Genomic DNA, 22,362 nt, shown 5'->3' on the forward strand with positions numbered 1-22,362 from the left:
CAGGAGGATCCAGAGTCAGTCAGCACCCATACTGCTCAGGAACCGGAACCAGGCTCTTATGTGGAAGAACAACAAAGATGTACATTAACAGATGACTTTGTCCACAAGGAACAGTCTAGTAATCACTATGTCAATGGTACGGTCAGCAAGTATTTGGATTTTTAGACCATTAGGTGAATTACCTATATGATGTACTGCCTGCTAGAGACGGGTTGCACCTTACATAGACAGGAAAAAATATATTTGGCAGGCGCCTTGATGCTCTCATCAGGGGAACATTAACCTAGAATTATAAGGGAAGGGAAGTAAAAGGCCAGGCAAGAATATACAGCTATTGAATACAATTGAAAACCTTGCTATTAGTAAAGTACAGAGCAGGATACACTGATCACAAACTAAAATGTTTCCACACAAATACACAGAGCATGGGAAACAAACAAGGGGAACTGCAGCTCCTAACAAATGCGAAGCCTATAATGAGATCAGAATGGATGAAACAGAAATTAAACACATGCTAAAAATGAAGAAAAATATGTTTATCAAACGGAAAGAGGGGGAAATATCTAAAGAAAAATATAATGTGGTCTGCAGAAACTGTAGGGCAAGTGTCAGAAAAGCTAAAGCTAATAATGAATTGAGGCTTGCAAGAGAGGCCAAAAGCAATAAAAAGGGATTTAGGGATTTGGGGGTTTGTCAGAAGAAAAGTCAAAGATGCTTTTGGATGCTTACAGGATGAAAAGGGTGTAATGGTTAAAAATTATGTTGAGAAGGCTGAATTTTTAAAATTTCTATTTTGTAATTGTTTTCTCTCAGAAAGTAAATGTAACATCAGCAGATCTTCCATGTGCTATTGGCGGAATAAAATAATGCAGGCCATCTATAAACAGATAGATGGAAAGGGAACACTTAGCTAACTTAAATGAATTCAAGTCTCAGAAGCCCCAGAAGATTAGTAAAGGGCAAATGTTGTCCCTATCTTCAAAAAAGGGAAGAAGGTGGATCCAGGAAACTACAGACCTGTGAGCCTGACTTCTATACCAAGAAAGATCTTTGAACAAAATTATTAAACACCATCTATTCAAGTACTTGGATGAAAATGGAGTAATTAACCAGAGCCAGCATTGGTTTGTGACAAACAAGTCATGCCAGACTAATCTAATTTCTTTCTATCACAGAATCACCGACTGGGTTGATCACAGAAATGTGGTAGATATAGTATATATAGACTTTAGTAAAGCCTTTTACAAAGTATCTCATACCATACTTCTTTAAAAAACGGCCAAATGTGGGATCGACAAGGCAACTGGTAGGTGGATTCCCAACTGGCTGAGTGATCGTACTTAAAGAGTGGTCATAAATGGCTGCACATCCAAGTGGAAGAATGTATCAAGTGGGGTACCACAAGGCTCTGTCCTAGGCCCAGTGTTCAACATTTTTATAAGTGATCTGGAGGAGGGAACTAAAGGGAAAGTGATCAAATTGGCCAACGACACAAAGCTAGGAGGGATAGCTAACACTAGGGAAGGGAGAGAGAGTATTCAAAAAGATCTGGAAATGCTTGAACAGGGAGAGGTAATAGAATGGTATTTCACAGGCAGAATTGTCCTACATCTAGGCAAGAAAAGTGAAAAAGAGCACATACAGAATGGGAGGAATTGAGCTAAGCAGCAACACATGTGAAAAAGATTTGGGTATACCAATCGATCACAGACTGAACATAAGTCAACAATGTGATCTAGCTGCAAAAAAGGCAAACGCAAGTTCAGAGAAGAGTTACTGGGATGGTAAGCGGTCTGCAAACCATAGCCCATGAGGAATGGTTAAAGGATCTGGGAATGTTTAGCTTGCAAAAAAGAATGCTGAGAGGAGACTTAATAGCTGTCTACAAATATCTGAAGGACTGTCATTGTGCAGAGGGATCAGCCCAATTCTAATTTGTACAAGCAAAGACTTGAAGCAATGGGATGAAACTGAAAGGGAGGAGACACAAATTATATATTAGAAAAAAACTCTCTGACAGCGAGGGTGATCAATGAGTGGAACAGGTTACCATGGGAGGTGGTGAGTTCTCCTTCAATGGAAGTGTTTAGAGATGAGCGAGCGTACTCGCTAAGGCAAACTACTCGAGCGAGTAGTGCCTTATGCGAGTACCTGCCCACTCGTCTCAAAAGATTCGGGTGGACCCGATGACCCTGGAGGTCCTTCCAACTCTACCAGTCTATAATTATGGAACAATTTACTCCAGTTTCTGGTATACCAAAGTTTGTCAAGTCGGGGCGGCCCTGCCTATATTTAAAAAAAAAAAGTGCAAATAGCTGGTATAAATTAAAAAGTCACATTTATGGAGTAAAAAGGTACAAAATTCTTACACCACTTTTTCCTAATAAAGTTTGTGGGAACATATGCAGTTGTACATAAATTTCTTTTTGGATCCATCAAAACATTTGCAGGAAGTTATTTTCTGGTAATATTTTTGTGTCTCCAAGTGAACAAACTATGAAGTGCTCATTTTTGGTTGTAGGTTCCCACCAAAATTTTTTTCATAAGAATCTATTTATCATCTATCCATATACAGGGTGCTCCAAAGGTATGGAGACACCAGAATAAATGGAGAACAGTGGTTGGGAACGCTATCCTGTGTGTGCCATCTAGCTAAGAAAAAGGGGCCAAATCTGAGAAAAGTGGTGTGCAACAAGGTGGGCATTTTGAAATCCTCCATCTTGGAACCAAGTTGTTATTTTCAAATGGGAAGTGGTGCATGTTACATATGTATCCAATAAAGAAATTCATGGGGAATCTAAATCTTGCTTAAATGACACGTACCTTTATTACTGCCAAAGTTATTTCAACCTATTACCAGAATACGCTCCTTATTATATCAAATCATCAGGGCTATCCACTTCTTCCATTCAGGATGCAGAAATACTTGTGCAGGCATCCAAGATCCGCTGTGGCATGTGGATTTTCACTTGAAATCACCCTACAGGTAGAAGTCCAAGGGGGAGGGGGTGAGATCCAGTGAGCACAGGGCCACTCCACCAGGCTACTTGGTAGCACTAAGGTTACCATTGATGAAATATGGGCTCACTATCTTCTCTCATACCACAACTTTCTGTGTACGGACCACCTTGGAGGGATCTGTCTAGGGTGGGTTTGTTTCAGACCAGTTGCCAAGGTTTTATTTGTTCATCTCCCCATTCACGTAAAGTTTGCTTTATCACTAAAAAGGGCCGTCTCTGTGAAATGTGGGTTCCATTGCAATTGCTGTGACACCCATTTTGCTAATTCAAAATGGTGATCGGGATCATCCTTATTGAGAAAACACAGCAACTGGATCTTGTACAAGTGCTATTAATGTGAAGCCAGTATCCACCCAAAAGTAATTTGACTTACCCAGCTCTCCAGTAACAGACGCTCATTGCTACGATGTGGGCTCTTGCAGAAGGATGGCCATTGTTCTTGCTTTGCCTGTGGCAGTTTTTTCATGTCCATTTTTTTTCAGGTCCAACACAATCTGTTTGCAGCAATTTGGAAAGCAATTTGCCAATTTATCATCTATCATGTATGATTACTTCGTGTCCTGAGTCCCCTGTTCCTCTTCACCCACACAACAGCAGATAGGAAATATTTGCATAGCACTCACACGTGGCTATTTATTTACAGTAGTTGTCCAGGATTGGTATGGTCCAATTCCCGGCATTGTGACTGTTCACCTAAATGAAGAGGTCACGGTCTTCATTCGGATGAGGATGCTGCAGATGGTGGTGGTGATGTTGTGGCAGCATATGGTGGTGGCGATGATGCGGCAGATGGTGGTGGCGATGTTGTGGCAGCATATGGTGGTGGCGATGATGCGGCAGATGGTGGTGGCGATGATGCGGCAGATGGTGGTGGCGATGTTGCGGCAGATGGTGAGAAAGCAGCTAAAGATGTTGCTGACGATGTTAAAAAATTGGGATGATATTCAAGATGATGAAGATTTGGAAGAAGATGATGATGATGATGATGATGATGAAGATATTGAAGAAGCCGAAGATGATGATGTAGAAGATGATGTTACAGAGGAAGAGGAAGTATATGTTTGCTGTGAGAACGAAAAAAAACGAAGTTAAAATGACATCAGGTGCTCAGCCTTGTGTTGGCCTCTACTGACCACAGTAGGGGGAGGTTTCAGCTGTAGAAACCTCCCTTCCAGACAAAACCATCAAAAATCCAAACCCATTTCCACAGAATTATTGTTTCAAATGTGCTAGAATGCAAGGAAGTAGACACATTAGATGGCTAATAATACACATATGTAATGTTTATCTCTTGGATGGTGATATTGGACAGATCATGATGATATGACAATTGTCATGCTCCTGGACTGTCCCAGATTTGGTGTCTGATTCATTGCCGTCCGCACCCCACCATCAGGTCTCGGTTTCAGAACCTCGGAGCATTAGTAGTAGTGAACATTTCTCTCAGTCACAACACTCACACAGCGCTTTTTGTGCAAAGTATCACCTGCCCCCTCCCTGCTCTCCAGCTCTGAGCATACATAATGTGTCCAGGGTCGGGGAAGGAGTCAGGTGATGCTGTGCAGGAAGCAGGTTGCAAGGCAGTCCTTAGAGTAAGGAAAAAGAGATGGTTATTACTGCTAATGGATCGACGTTCGGAGTGCGGACCTCAGTGGGAAAGAAGGGGGTGTGGTGGAGTGCACGATTATGTGACATGACAGGGGGGATTGTTATAATCAAGTGGGGCTATAAAGGGGGCACTATAAGTGGAATTACAGAAGGAGCACTACAACTATGGGGAATAAATAGAAGGGTACTGGGGGTGACAGCAAGGTAGGAAGAGTATGAAAAGACAAGTCATGGCTGGAAATAGTCTTCATGGCAGTCTGGGTCCAGACAGAGGATACAATGAAACTGGACAACTCCAATCAGAGGAGACATCACCTGTGATCACTGGAGGTAACTGCACTGTAATAACTATTACTGTGTAGAACTGGTATATATTTGGTGACTGTAATTTTTCGGAGGTATAGTAGTACTGTCAGGAAGTCACTAGGGGGCATTGTTACTTTGAGAGGCTCACTAACCGGCCCGATCCGTGTGAGGGAACAGAAATTGCATGGCTTAATGTAAAAAGTGCATGATGTACCGTGAAAGAGCTTGTGCCCGTACTAAGAGCGCAGCGACTCACCTGTGTGTTCACAGTAATTCTCTCTACAGGGCGACTAGTGGACGGTGTCGCTGATTTTGCCTGATCTTTCTTCTGTAGATTTGTCCACCGCCTGCTGATGTAGGTGAAGTCCTGGAAATGTCTTTGCTCCTCAGCTGTTAATGGATGCATCCGTGCTTCTCTAGTATCCAGGACCACAGCAAGGGGAACGTTGTAGGACGTAAACTGCGCTTGTTTCTGTGACAATATAGAGTTTAGTTAGCGCTCACTGGTATCTGCAGCAAATTCCTGTAAAAAGCCTGGAGGTGGCGGACGTTACCCCTAGAGGTAGACTTAGACTCCTACCATAAAGACAATGCATCCTGCTAGGGGGCCCCTGGAAAGAGGTACGTAGAGGTAGTGGTATCAAGCAGCACCTTCCTGGCTCTATGTACAGCAATGTCAAGTACTTCACAAGATTTGCACCTCGCTTTTTACCCTTCTTGGCCGCCCTCCCTAAAACAGAGCCCGATGAGTTAGGTACCTTCATTTGGAGTGCTGGAGATGTTTTGCCGGACTCTAAAGACATCCAGTCAATCCCCTTAAACATGTGATGTTTTCTCATGTGTTGGACAAAGGTCAGGCGGTCTTCAGGACATTTACAAAGGAGCTGAGGAAAGATTCAAAAAGAAGCAATCAAGCTTGGTGCCCTCAACCATCACCTCTTCTTCCTGCCCACCTATTATCATATAAGTGCACTCACATGTTCTAGGACATCCCTTATTTGCCGATTCAACACTAGAAGGAATTCTGGATCGTCTTGCACAATGGATTTGCGCAACTGCATCCTGTCCCTACATTTGTAAAAAATGTATTTTCCTGTTGCCATTTCGTACACAATGACTCCTAAGGAAAAGTAGTCCACAGCTCTATCATATTGTTTTCCAAGAATGACCTGTTGGAGCATCAAAGAGGAAGAGGAGGGAAAAATCAGTGCATTGTACACTCTACATGAGGATCCCCGTCTTATAAGAAACCATGAGATGGAGCGAACACTTGAAACAGCAGTGTCAGCAGCACAACCATATACCCGCTTCTGGGAGGCGTCAGGCATTTCACGCTCAATTATAGGATTGGAGTCCAAAATCCACAGAAATTCCAATAGATATGCACATTAGGCAGCAAAAAAGGTGCAGGGAATTCTTCACATCTGTATGATGTATCTTTATTTACTCCACATAGACAGACAACGTTTCGACTACCATAGTGGTCTTTGTCAAGCTAATTACAAAACACTATACACATCTCTTAATACAAATAGTGAACCTATCAAAACAGACACTTAAAAGCTAAACCACCCACACCTAGATGTACACAATATCCGTAAAGAGGGAGCGGCAGGTGCAGCAGCTTGATATCTCATGTCATCTTCAATAGAATATGGCCCGAGTCAGAACACCGCATGTCGGAATCTTTGTCATACTTACAGCCGGCGTCTACATGCGCGAGAGACCACTACCATCTCGCAAGATTTCCAGCGTTAACCTATACTCCAAAGATCTTCAGCAAGCCCGTGTTCAGACTGCAAAAGCTTAACATCCACAGTTTGAGATCTCCCATCCTGAAGCACAGGAACACCATCCCCAAGGCCAAGTGCGATGTTGCCGTAATTAAACGGAACTCAGCCTGCACTTATTTCAAGTTCCACGCAATCATACGTGCGTCAGGCAACCTGCGCTATAAAAGCACGACTGTGTCCAATTATGCAGTATTGTGCATGCGCCGCATCAGACTTCATAAATGATGCGGACCACGTCCTGTTATTCACTGGCTGTGTAAGCTTGAAAGAGTAGGAATATAGGCCACTCCCTCTTTATGGGTATATATTTCCACTTATTTACTTTATTTTGGAAGTACATTTGAAGATTGTCACACCTTTCTGGGCAATTTAAGAGGCTTACCCATTTTAAATTAATTTTTAAAATTCTGATATATATTGTTTTTAATACAATACAATACAATAATGACATCCGTCAGGAAATAACTTCCCAATCTCAGACTAGCCCTGACCCTAGTCTTGTCAGCACTGCATCTAGCTCCTGCTCACTGTCTGTACTGAGACCAGCAACAGAGGAAGAAGTCTCCAAATTGCTCTTCTCTGCTCGCCCCACCACCTGCGCTAGCGACCCCCTCCCCTCACACCTCCTCGGATCCCTCTCCCCAGTGGTCATCTCCCAGCTCACCACTATATTCAACCTCTCTCTGACCTCTGGCATCTTTCCCTCTTCTTTCAAACATGCCATCATATCCCCACTGCTAAAGAAGCAGACTCTGGACGCGACTGATGCTGCCAATTACCGACCCATCTCAAACCTCCCATTCATCTCCAAACTACTAGAACGCCTGGTTTACTCCCGCCTTGTAAGCTACCTATCAGAGCACTCACTCCTAGACCCCCTACAGTCTGGCTTCTGACCTCAACACTCAACAGAAACTGCCCTTACAAGGGTATCCAATGACCTACTGACAGCCAAATCGAGGGGCGACTACTCCCTACTGATCCTCCTCGACCTCTCCGCAGCATTTGACACTGTTGACCACAAACTCCTCCTCAGTATGCTACGCTCCATCGGCCTAAAGGACACTGCTCTCTCCTGGTTCTCCTCCTACCTATCTGACCGCTCTTTCAGTGTCTCCTTTGCTGGCTCTACCTCCCCTCCTCTTCCCCTTGCTGTTGGGGTCCCCCAGGGCTCAGTCCTCAGCCCCTCCTTTTCTCTATCTACACAGCCCCTATTGGACAAACCATCAGGAGATTTGGCCTCCAATACCCCCTGTATGCTGATGACACCCAGCTATACACCTCTTCCCATGACATCTCTGCACCTTTCTTCCAAAACCTCACCGACTGTCTGTCCGCTGTCTCTAACACTATGTCCTCTCTCTACTTAAAACTAAACCTCTCTAAAACTGACTTACTGGTATTATCACCCTCCACTAACCGACCTCATCCTGACATCTCCATCTCAGTGTGTGGCGCCACCATAACTCCTAGACAACATGCCCGCTGCCTTGGGGTCATATTCGATTCTGATCTCTCTTTTACTCCCTACATCCAATTTCTGGCCCGAACCTGTCAGCTGCACCTCAAGAGCATCACAAGAATCCGCTCTTTTCTCACTGTGGACACGTTAAAAACGCTTACTGTTGCCCTCATCCACTCCCGGCTCGATTATTGCAACTTGTTGCTGATTGGCCTCCCCTGCACCAGACTCTACCCTATCCATCCTAAATGTGGCAGCCAGGCTCATCTTCCTGTCCAGCCGCTACTCGGATGCCTCTGCCCTGTGCCAATCACTGCACTGGCTGCCCGTTAAATACAGAATTCAATTTAAACTCGCTACCTTCATCCACAAAGCCCTCCACAGTGCAGCGCCCCCCTATATCGCCTCCCTCATCTCAATCCATCAACCAGCCCGGGCTCTCCACTCTGCTAACGAAACCAGACTGAGCGCCCCTTTAATTCGAACTTCTCATTACCGCCTCCAAGACTTCTCCAGAGCAGCACCGGTCCTCTGGAACACACTACCAAAGGCTACCCGAGCAATCCAGGACTCGCAGAACTTCAGGCGTGCTCTAAAAACGCACCTCTTCAGGGAGGCATACCGCATACCCTAAACAAACCCCTCTGTACTCCGCCTGATAACATGCTCCCTGACCTACTGACTGCAATCCCTGCTAACCATCATAAACCGCTCCTGCAGTCATACTGCTTCTGCCGTCACACAGCTAAATGTCTGACCATTGTCTATGTGTAGATCACCCCTCACTCTCCACCTCGCCATACCATGCACATCTCCAGCCCCTTTACCTTCTGTATCACCCCACTATTCGTAGTATGTAAGCTCGTTAGAGCAGGACCCGCACCTATTGTTTCCATCAACTGATTACTATGTAACCGTGGTTCTGTAATTTTTGTACTTTTGTCTTTCTGTATCCCCCCTGTCTATCTATGCAAGCGCTGCGGAATATGTTGGCACTATACAAATAAATTATTATTATTAATATTTAGGGCTCCCCCACATCTGTGTTTTTTTAACGCAAATGTCAATGGGACTTTCTAATGATAAAAACGCATTGCAGAAAAATCGCAAAGCACAAACCTGCGCTGCGTTTTTAACATTAGAAAGTCCCCATGACATTCACGTTGTGTGGGAGCCCTAATAGTTGAATTACAATTTGAACTACATAAATGACATTGATGATTAATTTAAATTAACTGATATAATTAAATTGATGTAATGAATTAATGTAAGCACAAGCTCACACGCAGCAGAATTGGTGCAAATTTTCTGTTGCAGAAATTGTGCACCAAAATCTGTGTCAAATTCGGCATTACATCACTCATGCTGATTTTTAAACAGATTTTGACGTGGATCCACAAAGGGATTCACCTTTAAACTAGGAGAGAGTGATGCTGTTCCTGCTAACATCCCAGAAAAGTTTGTTACTACAACAAACTTTCCCACTCAGCGCTGTGATTGGCTGTCAGTGATGACGTCACTGGGACCTGAACCAATCAGTCCAGATGAATGCTCTCTTACCACGGTCTGTCATTAACCGTTTGTTTCAGATGTTTTACCTGTTGTAGGGAGCCGCAATCACCCAAAAGCAGCACTTAAATTTACGTCGCTACTGCACAGACCCCAGGCAACGCCGATGTCAATTTATAATGGGTGGTCATGAAGCAGTTAAAATGTAAAATATTTTAAACATAAACTGAATACATTGCTCGGTGTATAAAGTGAATGGCTTGGCTTACCTCAGGAGCCACATATTTTAGGGTTCCTGCATATCCAGATATTTTATTATCTGCAAATACATTCATCTTTGAAATGCCGAAATCGCCTATTTTAGTATGGCCAGCGGCGTCTAGAAAAATATTTGATGGTTTTAAGTCCCTAGAAAAAAGTTAAAAATTCAGTTATTAGACAGAATGTTTTATACAGAGAAATGTACAGAAATATTGTGAATGTATCTGCCTTTATATACAGTGATGAGCGATAACATTAAAGCCACCAACAGGAGAAGCGAATAAGTGATAGTCTGGTGACAATGGCGCCTATCAGGAAACAAGTCAGTTCTTGAAGTTGATGTTCTACAAGCAGGAAAATGGGCAAGTGTCTCAGCTAAGAACCCATTTGTGATGTGTAGTGATGGGGTCAGAGCATCTCCAGATCGGCAGGACTTGTGGTGCATTCCGCACAGAAATAGGGCATGCCGCGGTTTGTTTGATTTCGTGTGGCCAAACCGCGGCCGTCTGCATAGGATTGCATTTGTTAACGCAATCCTATGGCAGCTTTCAGTGGCGGAAATCCCACCCGTCTGCAGCCGGCCTAACCCTTCTGGTCGCTTCCACAGAAGAGTAATTGTAGAACCAATTAATGATAAAGTTCCTGCTGGCTATAATAGAAAGATGTCAGAGATGATCATAGTTGGCAGTGTTTGGCACTCCGTAACTGCAAACTGGTTAGAATGCCCATGCTCACCGCTGTCTACCTCCGAAAAGGTGTACAACAGGCATGTGAGCATCAGAACTGGTCTATGGAGAATGGAAGAAAAAGTCCTGGCCTGAGGATTCATGTTTTATATCATTTGGATGACCGGGTGCATCATTTACCTGTGCAAGAGATGGCACAAGGATGCACTATGGAAAGATAAGCCAGTGGAAGCAGCGTGATGCTCTGGATAATATTCTGCCGGGTCATCTCATGCCTTGGCCTTCCTGCGGATGTTACTATGACACATACCACCTATCTAACCATCGGACAGACTAGTACCCCCTTCATGCCAGCAATAATGCCTACCAGCAGTGCCCTATTTCAGCAGGATAATACACCCGGCCACACTGACATCTGGGGAATTTGGAGGGCAAGTCAGCACTTTGAACACTTTGTCCACTTCCTCAAACTGAACAAGTTTCGCAATCCATGGAGGCCACACCTCACAACTTACACGATCTGCTTTTTTTTTTTGCAAGATACCACAAGACGCCTTCAGTGTTCTTGTGGAATCCATGTCCCAATGGGTCAGAGCTATTTTGGCAGTATGAGGGGGACCTACACAATACTAGGCAGTTGGTTTTAATATTATGGCTAACCAGTATCTGCGTACATAAATGTGCATATCAGCAGTAATCCCAGATGCAATACAGCACATCACCACTAAGAGGCAAGAGTCACATCTAAACCCTTTACTGACTATGTCCTCCAGAGGTTGTGATGTAGTGATCTACAGCTGGTGACCCTCCAGTGGGTGTGGCTTCATATAGTAGAGTTGTAAAATAGTGAAGTGATCCCACCCTCGATAACATTATAAATCATTAAAACTTTATTACCGGTGAATAATTCCCTTTGAGTGGAGAAATTGCAGTCCGCAGGTAAGTTCAGCAGTGAAGATTCTGATAGGGAAGAGAGAAAAACATTTCACTTATTCAATAGATGCAATCATAGGGAGGATGTATTGTTGAAGAACGGCAAAGACCTCCTGTCCAGGAGCTTGGGAAAGGTAGATGGCGATGGTAGCCATATTGGAAATCCCAAGCATTAGCCCGACCTAGGTCAATGAAGTCAAACAGGTATATCACTGAGCGCTATGGCCCCTTTGTACTGAATATGGATGGTGGGTTGTCCAAGTTCACAGATTACCACTGTCTAGAAACTATTGCAACCCCAATAAGGCGGAGCTTTTCTATAAACCTAATACACCTCCCTTACCTGGTGGTATGAATCTTAAATGGGGCTTTATCCTTAATAAGTTGAGCGAGATCTCCTCCAGCCATGTAATCCATTACATAAAGGAGATATTGCTGTGGAAGAGACAAGAACATTACATCAAAAACATCATTCATAGTCAATGGTGAATTAAATAGTCCAGAGGTCTTGGGATGTTCCTCAAACTTGGATCTCCCATTTTACACTGCTGTCCTCATAAAAAGTTATCACCTATCCAAAGGAAAAATGATAAGTGTCTGTAAGCTAAAGACCGGGGGAAAATGGGGGTGTCATCTCCGAGACCCTTATTGTCACAAGACACTGACATCTCTAGCCCTCCCATACAGATGAAAAGTGATGAGCAGTAGAGCACACACGACTGACGCTCCATTCATTCAAGAGGATTTGGGACCTCCGTTCTTGTGCTGGGGACCCAGAGGTAGGAGCCCACCAATCAGATAGATGATAAGTTTTTAAGGTGGAATAACTGCTTTAATGCAGACTAGATCCTTAATCCCTTAAAGATGTTGTCCAAGTTATATCAACAAATTGTCATAAACAGTTATCCAATGCTGAGCTCTGATTTTGACTGCAGCCCATGGGGTACCGAGCACCATCACAAGACACAGCGGGGAGAGGTGAGTTTATGACGGTTGGTTATTGTATGTTTGGTCCCGCATGCCCAGGATGTAACTGCATGACTTGGGGATGAAAGGGTTAAAGAGTTTGTACAATTCCACTCAGGATCAGCTATACAGAGACACTGCAGGTTAGTATTTGTATTGATTTTAATGTGAATCGTGCCTACAATACCTGGGTGTCGGTACTCAAACTTGGGACTTCCGGCTCTCTCTGATGAGCCATCCAAACCTTTGGACAAGTTCCCCTCCATTCCTAGCCTTGTTCTATGTTTTTGCTAGTTTAGTTCCTGGCTCCACCCTGCCGCTAATTACGCTCTCAAATAAGCCTTGGAGCTCAATAATCACGCAATGTATGCAGGGACAGGTTTGATCAAGCTCTATTTCTGCCTGCTCCTCTGTGATTTAACTGAGACCTTCTGATACCGACCTCTAGCTTCCCTTCTGACTACGCTACCCGCCTCATCCATCTGTACTGCAAACTGAAACCTCCGGTTGCTGACTCCTGGTTCTTCCCCGACTACTCTCCAGACCTGCTGCTATTACCCCTGAGACTCCAACCCACTGCTCGAAACTGCTACACTGGGCCGTCATAGTGTGCACAGGGCTGTTGCGATCTGGCTCCAGGCACACTGACAGTTACTCAGCAAACAGCTGATCACCTAGGGTTCCAAGTGGCAAACCCCGGACAATCAACTATTGAAGAATTATCCAGAGCATGGGTGACAAACTTGCTGACTGCTTCAAATGACAATTTAGCATATTACATCACTGTACACATGGAAATCTCTGTATAAGATGTGACCCCATACGATGTATCTTGAGGTTTGTTTTAGGTTTCTATTTTACATATTGTATTTTCTATCTGTTGTATCTCCATTTTAGGACCCTACAAAAACTCCTAGAATCTCTCCTTTTGGAGCACAAGTGCATAAGTCCCATCCCTTTGAGAACTGGAGAGGCATTGTAATATGCTTGCTATCTTGTACTAGGAGCCAAGTGATTATATATGGGTTAAGTGTACGTTCATATGGGCCGTAAATGCTGCGTAATGTCCACTGCGCAAAATTACGCAGCAAATTCTGCAACATTTCCACATAAAAAACTGTATTTAAATCCATACCTAGGTGCAGATTTCGACCGGGAAGCAGCTGCAAATACCCAGCTGATTTTATCAGCTGCATTATTCTCCCTCACCTCAGAATACATGGCGCTGCCAGCGCACCTTGGTAGAGGTCCCCAGTAGCCTTTAGTGAGCGCCGAGCCAGTGGTTAGATGATTCCAGTTCTGTGTCACCTGACCAACGGCTTGGCGCCCACTAAAGGCCGCCGTGGGGCCTGTGCCGGGGTGCGCTTACAGCGCCATGTATTACGAGGTATGGGGAACGATGCAGATATGCCGCTATTCCTGGTAAAAATCCACACCTACTGTGCAGATTTTGACCTAGGTTTTTATGCAGAAACTCTGCAGAATTTTCACGGAACTTTTCACAGCAGATATTCTGCAGTGCTCCGGCCCCGTGTGAACGTACCCCTAAAATGGTAAAAGGATTCAATGGAAGAGATTTAAGCTCTTACTGCTGTCTGCAAAGTGGCATAAGACCCGCAGAGGAAGGGGTTCCTTGATGCAATCTGCAGCACCAATTTTTCATCATGTGCTGCTGCTGTTTTGTTGCCATTCAGTAGTGACCTCTTCTCTAATATCTTGACTGCCAGACGACGTCTGCTGACCGCATCGCAGACCAGGATAACCTAAATGAGGAGCAAAGATAAATCAATTTAACTGAGAGCAAATCCCTAATCCATATCAAACCCCAACTCAATCTGAACTTGCTGGGAGTTAAAAAATTGGAGTTGTGATCCTGTGAACGCAATCTTTGGGCATTAGATGCCTGTATAAACTGCCAGCATGTGTGATAAACGGAGTCTGACATACGTATAGCAGGATTGACTACAAGAGGCTCTGTGCTAAAAGACCAGCTTCCCCAACATGTTTCACCAGGACTCTGGCATCATCAGGGGTATAGCAGCAGTTACACTCTTCACACTATATTCAGACTCTGATCTTTTTAATTCATTGCTACCACAATATATTTTACTACATATCAATAAAGGTTACTTTTTAAGGGGCCCCAACAGTATGATCCTGTGACTGCTAATCGGGTTGGATGTGCAATCCAGAGAGGTTCTTTTTTATGCGGATTGCATTAGAATTATTATCACAATTTAAAGGTAGGATCTCATATTTTGGTAAACCACATGTAGGCAAAACCCTATTGCAGTCCATGGAAGCTGTTCATAAGTAACAGACCACTTGCACACTGAGCATTTGGGCATCCACTTGGTAAATAAGGTTCAGTGTGCATAAATGTCAAGTTCTGCATCTGGTACTGATAATGTACATACACTATATGTATTAGAATTATGTAGCTATAAAGAAGGCTCTGGGTGTACTTGTAGATCACAGACTAAATAACAGGGCAATGTCAATCTGCTGCTTCCCATGCCAGCAGGATACTCATGTATTAAGAGATATGGATTCATGGAACAGGGATGTAGGACCACTTCACAAAAACGAGTGCAGCCTCATCTAGAATATAAAGTTACGTTCATAGAAAGGATGCCTGAAGTTAGAAAAGTTACAAAGAAGAGTAATAACACTAATATGAGACAAGAATGATCTTGGTTCCACGGAAAGATTAAAAAGAATGATTTAAGGTGCATGCCCACGGGCGGACTTTTGCTGCGGAATCCAGAGTGGGCGTTCACTTCCGGGTTCTGCAGCAAATACCCTCTATAGTATGCCATGGAAAAGTGATTTCCCAGTTTTCGCTCACGGAGGAAAAATCACAGCATTCTCCATTGAAGTTAACGGAAGCTGTCCGACCCTTCTGCAATTAACATTTCAGGATTTTGCGGGAAAAGCAGGAATTTAAAAAATATCTGTGCGGACCATCCACAGTACAGATGAAGCAAACCGAAAGTAGGTCACAAAGACGCCGCTGCTGCCAGGCCTCTGTGTGATTCTGCCTGTGGAATCCGACGCACCCATGTGCAGACGACCTTAGCCCTGAGAAGAAACGTCTAAGATGTCTGTCTGTGTGAATAGTATATATACACATTCTATGTATCAAAAGACTGCAGGAAAGTAAACACTGAAGTAACTGCAGCTACAGATTTTAAACAAAATGATGTAAAATAATAATAGTTTTTCCTGTTTTGCAGTCCTTGATCATTTCAATGGACACCATCCATGCAATGCTTCATTTCACCTGTGGAACCGCTGCAGGGGAATTAAACACTTGCTGACAGGTTCCCCCACAATTGCAGCTGATCACTGGGGAGTCCCAGCAGAGGGATACCCTGTGATCAGCCTAATGTTGTGGTAAATGTCAACCTAAAAGGGATTATCTAAAGTGGACAACCCCTTTAAATCCTCTCAATGTGAGTGTCGGTCAGTGTATATAAATTAGTCAGGGATAAAAGAAAAATCACACACCTCGCCAAAAGATCCGCTTCCAATTTTACGGTGGTAGGCAAAACGTTTCAAGGATAGAGAGTTGGTTGCATCCGATGATATGGTGGCTGACTGGACTGAGCCTTCTGGGGAGACAAAGAGGGCAAACTGGTGAAACATCAATCTAGCAAGAATTTGTCTGTGATTCCCAGTAGACACCATAATGTCAATGGACCATTTATTAGTTGGCATATTGGTTCATCCTAACTACCTGTCTTACTTGCTGTTGGCTGAGGGTTGCCATCCTGTCTTGGTTTTTTGGCCATCATTTTGCCGGACGGTCTGTCTACTTTAGCTCCAGCGAAGAAATCTTGTTTTTCTTCGCGCTTTCTTTTTATGGCACTAGTCTCCCCTTTTTTGGGGCTGTTAAGGGCCAAGTCATTAGGTTTGGCCTTACCCTTTCCTGTGCCGTCACACCTTCTTCTTTTAGAAGGGGCCTCTTCTCTGATCCCCATTCCTGGGGTCCTGGTTGTCTCTCTTCGCTTTCTGAGAGAACCTGAGGCCTTGATGTTGCTCCCTAAAGATGTCTTATTGGGGAGGTTGAGGTCCACTCTGGTGTCATGAGGGACATCTCTGTTCTCAGATAAGAGACCTTCCCTGCTCCTTCCACTACTGATCTCTTCTATCATTTTTCTTTTCTTTCTGTCTCTAATACTCATGTTGTGAATAAATCACAAGCAAAAGTTCGCTAATCGCAAGAAAAAAAATGCACCTTCACACTGCAATTGGTGAAGATCCACTGAGGAAATCAAACTGTCCGAACCGTTCAGTCTAGAATTATGCGACATCAGAAAGCAGTATGACATCACTTCAGGTTCTACCATCAGCAGCCACATGGCTCTGTAACATCATTGAAAGTCTTGAGGTGACACTAGAACTATTGCTGGGGAAGCTCAAGATTTCTCCATGTGAACAAACACAACTGCACTCCAAAAAAGTGAATGGGGAAAGTTGCACAACAGAATCACGACTGCCTTGGTCTTCATTTATTGGGATTATTGCACTACTGTTGTAAACTGCAACAAAGTAGCAAAAGAATTCACTTTTTGCATCGTTGCAGATACACTGAGAATTCACAGTCAATGGATACCTATGGCTGTGTCTGTTGAGTACCAGTTATATGACTTAAACTGCCAGTCACCACAGGCCTGAAGGAGACCTGTCAATTGCCGAGCCACTATGAGATTGTATATAATGTTCACTTACTCGGCATAACCCAAGAGGTCTGGCAGAATTCAGAAACATAGCTTAAAGCTCTTGAGCCCTTCTATCGAAGCTCAGGCGCCCACCAGTCATTACTGACCATTTATAGTTCTGCTCTCTCCTTATATGACAAAGGGGTGTTTGGGCATTAGGGCCCAGATACAATTAGCGGATTTACTAACCTGGTCACATAACCTGCATGTATGTGACCCTATGCAGATATAAGTCATTTAACCTTGTTGTTAACTAATTGCCGTAAGTCCCAACACACGACAAGGAGCGAATCACTAAGGCACCTTGCTACACTCATCAGGAGGGATTTCAACTAGAATATGGGAATGGAAGTGAAAGGCCAGGCAAAAATATACAGCTGAGTAATACAATTGTTATTACAAGAGGAAAGAAAGAACTAAGACAAAATATTTGGAAGGAAGGTAGAGGAGCGAGAGACCCCAATCACCAGAACCACAAGAAATAGATTTTCAAAGTTTTTGGTCCCTACCCCAGGAGTGGCAATCCTACAAAAATCAAGTCCAAATCTTTTTGTTTTATGCGGAATGAAAGTATTTACTAAAACAGACATGTCAGGAATGGTGACAGACTCTCCATAGAGATGTGGGGAACAAGCTATGCTAAATGTATGAGCACAAAACAAGCACTGATAATCCACATTTACTGCAGGGTCCTTTCTTCCAGTTTAGGGCTGTGTGTACACTTGCTGTGTGTGTGAGATGTGCCTGAGAGGCCCATCTGTGTGCTATCCGATTTACACACATTACTATGTCCTTTTGATCGTCCGTGATACGGACAAGAATAGGACATGTGATGAGCTTTTTCTTGCGGACCGTCAGTTTACTTGAAAAACTGTGCCTACATAGCCCCACAGGCTATAATGGGCCAAGTGTAGCTCTTGAGTTACCACGGACAGCACACGGCCCTAAATACGCTAGTGTGCTGGAGACCCAAAGGATAGATGTTGTAAAGTGGAGAAACGGGGAGCAGCACCCCTGAAGATAAGACGTGGAAGAACAATATGCCACAACTGTATTAGCAATCCATCGTTAGGAACCCAGGAGGATGACTCGTCAATGGAGGTGGGGGTGTTAGAAATGAGGAAAGTCAGAGTCACAAATACTGGCAGTAAGGCATAACTAGCTAAAAGAAGCTCACATCCAAAGAATTTCAACCTGCCTTCTCCATTTATTAGGGATACCTACACAGAAGGCACATTTGGAGGCCTAAACACCTCTCCCTCAGCAATGCTGCGGGTGCACTGTGGTATGAGGTACAAAATCGGGGTGAAGGCTGATACTGTCAAAGCTGATACTGGCATGGATATCACACATCTGAAAGAAGCCGTGCAAAATCGAAAAACATGGAGGGAGGGAGCATTAAGGGGGATGCCCACGGACGGATTTCTACATTACCTGCGGCGAAAATCCGTGATCACTCGCAGGCATTATCGCGTTTTTAATCGCGAAACTCCTGAGGCGTAAATCCGTTGGCATATCCCGCAACACTCGTGGGCACGAGGGTCGTGAACGACTAATCGGCTAACAACAACGGTATAAATGGGAAACGGAGCAAAACAAAATAGGGGAATGTTGACAGGAAGTAAAAAGGGTAATAGCCGGGTAGTAGAAGAAGAGGATGCAGTAAGGAGAAAGTAAAGGCAGAAAGCAAAATGGCAATACAAGTTGCATAATTAGCACAGGTGGTAAGAGGTGCCACAAAATGCAGAATAATATGCAGAATGTGACACTGAATGTATAATAGTCCATAAAAGTATGGAGTAATATAAGCTGGTCGTTGGGTACAGGTCAGTGCCAATAAAAGAAAAAACACACCATTTAATACAAAAATGAATGAAGGCACAATAAAACTAAAGTCAAGGAACCACAGATAAAAATAATAACGGAATGCATAATAAATCTTGGATACACAAGAGATACATATCCTAGGACTGCAGTATAATAACGTATAGATTTCACCATGAAAAAAAAAAAATCTGCCTATCCATACAATATATAGTATATAGAGATATCTATAGATATATACACACAAATATAGACAGATAGATATAGTCATATATATCAAGTACTGATTTTGACCCGTATCAGGAAGACACCAAAGCTTGAGAGTGAATAGGCGATGGGGGAGATTATGAATTGATTAAATATAATTATGATTAATTGTACTGTTTGGGTGACGTAATGATATGTTCCATGTATATTCCACTTAGGGTGAATGCACACAGGTGGGAATTCCACGGCAAGATTTCCCGCCCGTGCGCACTGCCATAGGATTGCATTGGTTTATGCAATCCTATGCAGGCAACGGTGTAAAAACTCGTGCGGTAAACAAATCGCGACATGTCCTATTTCTGTGCAAGCCTCAGAGGCCCGCACAGATACGTCACCGCTGACGCGCCGGCTCTGCACTGTGCGTATGTGGCTGTGCGCCAGCCAGCATATCACAGGGCAGAGAGAAGACACTGGAGGGGGTGAGCCGCGGGTCACTGCAGGGCACGGGTCGTATTCTGCTGCGAGAATTCTCATAGCAGGATCCGACCCGGCCGTCTGCATTTACCATTATGTTTGTAGAAATGTCATAAAATGAAGTGCTAATTGTATTAAAAAATATTTAGTTTTTAACCTCATTTAGAAATGTTCCCAGGAATGAGTACATATCTGTTTGCTGCTTGTATAATAATTTGGACTGTACCAAAAATATAAAATATTAACTTTCTGCACATATAAGGTGTAGAGTTGGGCCTCCTGACCACGGGCATAGCGATATTCCGCGGGAGATCTCCGCTGCGGGTGCCACCCGGGGAGCCTATTTGACAGATAGGCTCACTGCGGAGAATCGTGGCAAATCACAGCATGCTGCGATTTAAATCTTGCGAGCGGAGAATTGCTATGATTCTCCGCTCATGGACAGCCGGGCTGTGCTTTCCATAGTAGTCTACGGAAAGCGTTCACTGTGTTTTCCGTGGCCGGATTACCGCCGCAGGAAACGCAGTGAAAAATCAACCCGTGGACAGGAGGCCTTAAGAGAACATTATGAATCTTTCAATAAAAAAAAAACCTATAGGCTTATAAGCCAATAAACTATTAATACAAAAAGTCCTGCGCTACCGGAGATGGTGAAATAAAGAATTGCTTGTATTTTTATAAATAAAATAGCAATCAAGCACTTACTCAGTAGGAGGGGGGTATGTAATGCAGAATCCCCCTCCTTGCAGTGAAGACTCCAAATGGTTTTAACACTTCTTCTCTCAGCCAATATGCCGAAAAAGCAGGTTTATTTTTCTTTCTTTAAAAAAGTGTACGGTATACACCGAACATACATGCATAGACCAAACGGACAACGCGTTTCGGTACCTCCAGCCTGGTACCTTTCTCAAGTCACATACAAATATAACAAAATCACAAGGTATTTATATTTGTCACATATCATAGTTATTCCAAGGTACTTCAATTTAAAAACTACCAATGGGCCACACTCGGAAAACTGAAGGGCCAATGATCGGGTTGTGGGCTGAGTACATGATGGCGGACTTTTGCCAATTAACATACAATCCAGATAATTGGGAAAAAGAATTGATACGTTTTACAGCTTGGGAAAAGACCTTTCAGGGTTTTTGAAGAAAAAGAACCATCTCATCGGCATAAAGTCCCACTATGCTTCCTCGACCTCCCCAGGAGATACCTGAGATATCAGGAGTACAACCTACTCGTATCACCAGAGCCTCGATGGCTATAGTAAATAAGGCAGCGGATAAGGGGTAACCCCGGCGAGTTCCTTGTGAAAGGGAGAAGCTGTTTGACGGGATGATTAACTATTACATTAGATTTGGGAGATTTATATATAATTTTAATTCAAGGAATGGGGATCAAACCCAAAATGACTAGAACAAGCGTCTTGGAAGTTGCACTGAATCCAAGGCTTTCATGCTGTCTAATAATGCTAAGGCCCAGGCAAATTGTGCAATCTGACGAGATGAATAATGGTCTGGACCCGGCGGATATTTATTGTTGTAGATTTGCCAGGCATGAAGCTGGTTTGATCAGGGTGGATAATAGAAAGACTTGGTTTAATCTAGTAGCTAGTACGTTAGTTAGAATTTTATAGTCAACGTTTAGTAATTGGTTGGTCCTACCAAATTGGTTGGTAGGAGTTGCAGCTGGTGGGGTCCTTACCGGGCTTCAACAACACTATGATAGCAGCCTCACAGGAGGAAGAAGAGAGGGATCCCCCCAAAATGGCCCGCTGTAATGCTCCTTTAATACTGAGGAGAGTTGCTCCATATATTTCTGAGAGACCCATGTGGGAAGTTCCTATAGTCCAGGGGATTTATTTTGTGCCATGTCAGAAATGGCTTGTGTACCTCCTGAATAGGGGCATTCAAAAAAGCCACCTGTGCAGTAGAAAGGATTGGGAATGTAAGAACGTCTCAATAGGTAAGATTGTCAGTAAGGCCGCTATCACACGGGCGACGCGATATCGCCGCGAGAAAATAGCAGCTATATTGCATCTGTGTTATGTACGATATCGCTGCGTTTTCTCGCGGCGATACCGCGATTTTGTAGTGCTCATTGGCTGGAATTTTCGTTGGGGTGGGAGGCCTGAAATATAAGTCCTACCCCAAAAATAAACCCTGGCTGCATAAAAAAAACCTGAATACATTAACTAACAGGCGCTGTCAATTGTTGTGGTTGGTTCATCCAGCACTGGCTCTGATTGGCTGAGCTGTAGCGTGCGACAACCAATCAGAGGCAGAGCTTCCTGGAGGCAGGGATTTTTAAACTCCTGACCAGGCAGCTTAGTGTGGCGGAGTTGGACAGCGCCTCGTAGGTGATGTATTTTTTTTTACTGTAGCTAAGGCTTAGTTAAGGGCTCAAACAGTATGACTTTCCACTGTAAAAGTTGCATCGCACGAAAACCTTTTTGTGCGATACAACACACAGGAAGGCTCCCTAGGAAAAAATGGGCTACAAAAAAACCCCCACAAATTGTGGCTGTATAGAGCATGCCGTGATTTTGTATTCTAGCAATGTCGCAGTCTATAAAACATCGCTCGT

At 43.8% G+C, this 22,362-nt stretch overlaps 1 protein-coding gene across 1 annotated transcript; it reads right to left on the reverse strand.

Annotated features, from left to right (window-relative positions):
* Positions 1 to 5,327: 5,327 nt before the first annotated feature.
* LOC136581717 (protein kinase C delta type-like) lies at positions 5,328 to 16,731 on the reverse strand. Its single transcript, XM_066582341.1, has 8 exons — positions 16,293 to 16,731; positions 16,055 to 16,158; positions 14,134 to 14,307; positions 11,922 to 12,013; positions 9,968 to 10,106; positions 5,912 to 6,103; positions 5,619 to 5,818; positions 5,328 to 5,406 (listed from the first exon to the last, which is right to left on the reverse strand). Exons 1-8 carry the CDS (start codon positions 16,729 to 16,731, stop codon positions 5,328 to 5,330), a joined length of 1,419 nt encoding a protein of 472 aa, XP_066438438.1.
* Positions 16,732 to 22,362: the final 5,631 nt, after the last annotated feature.

This window comes from Eleutherodactylus coqui, chromosome 11 (genome assembly GCF_035609145.1).
Source record: "Eleutherodactylus coqui strain aEleCoq1 chromosome 11, aEleCoq1.hap1, whole genome shotgun sequence".
In the NCBI taxonomy this organism is placed as follows: Eukaryota; Metazoa; Chordata; class Amphibia; order Anura; family Eleutherodactylidae; genus Eleutherodactylus; species Eleutherodactylus coqui.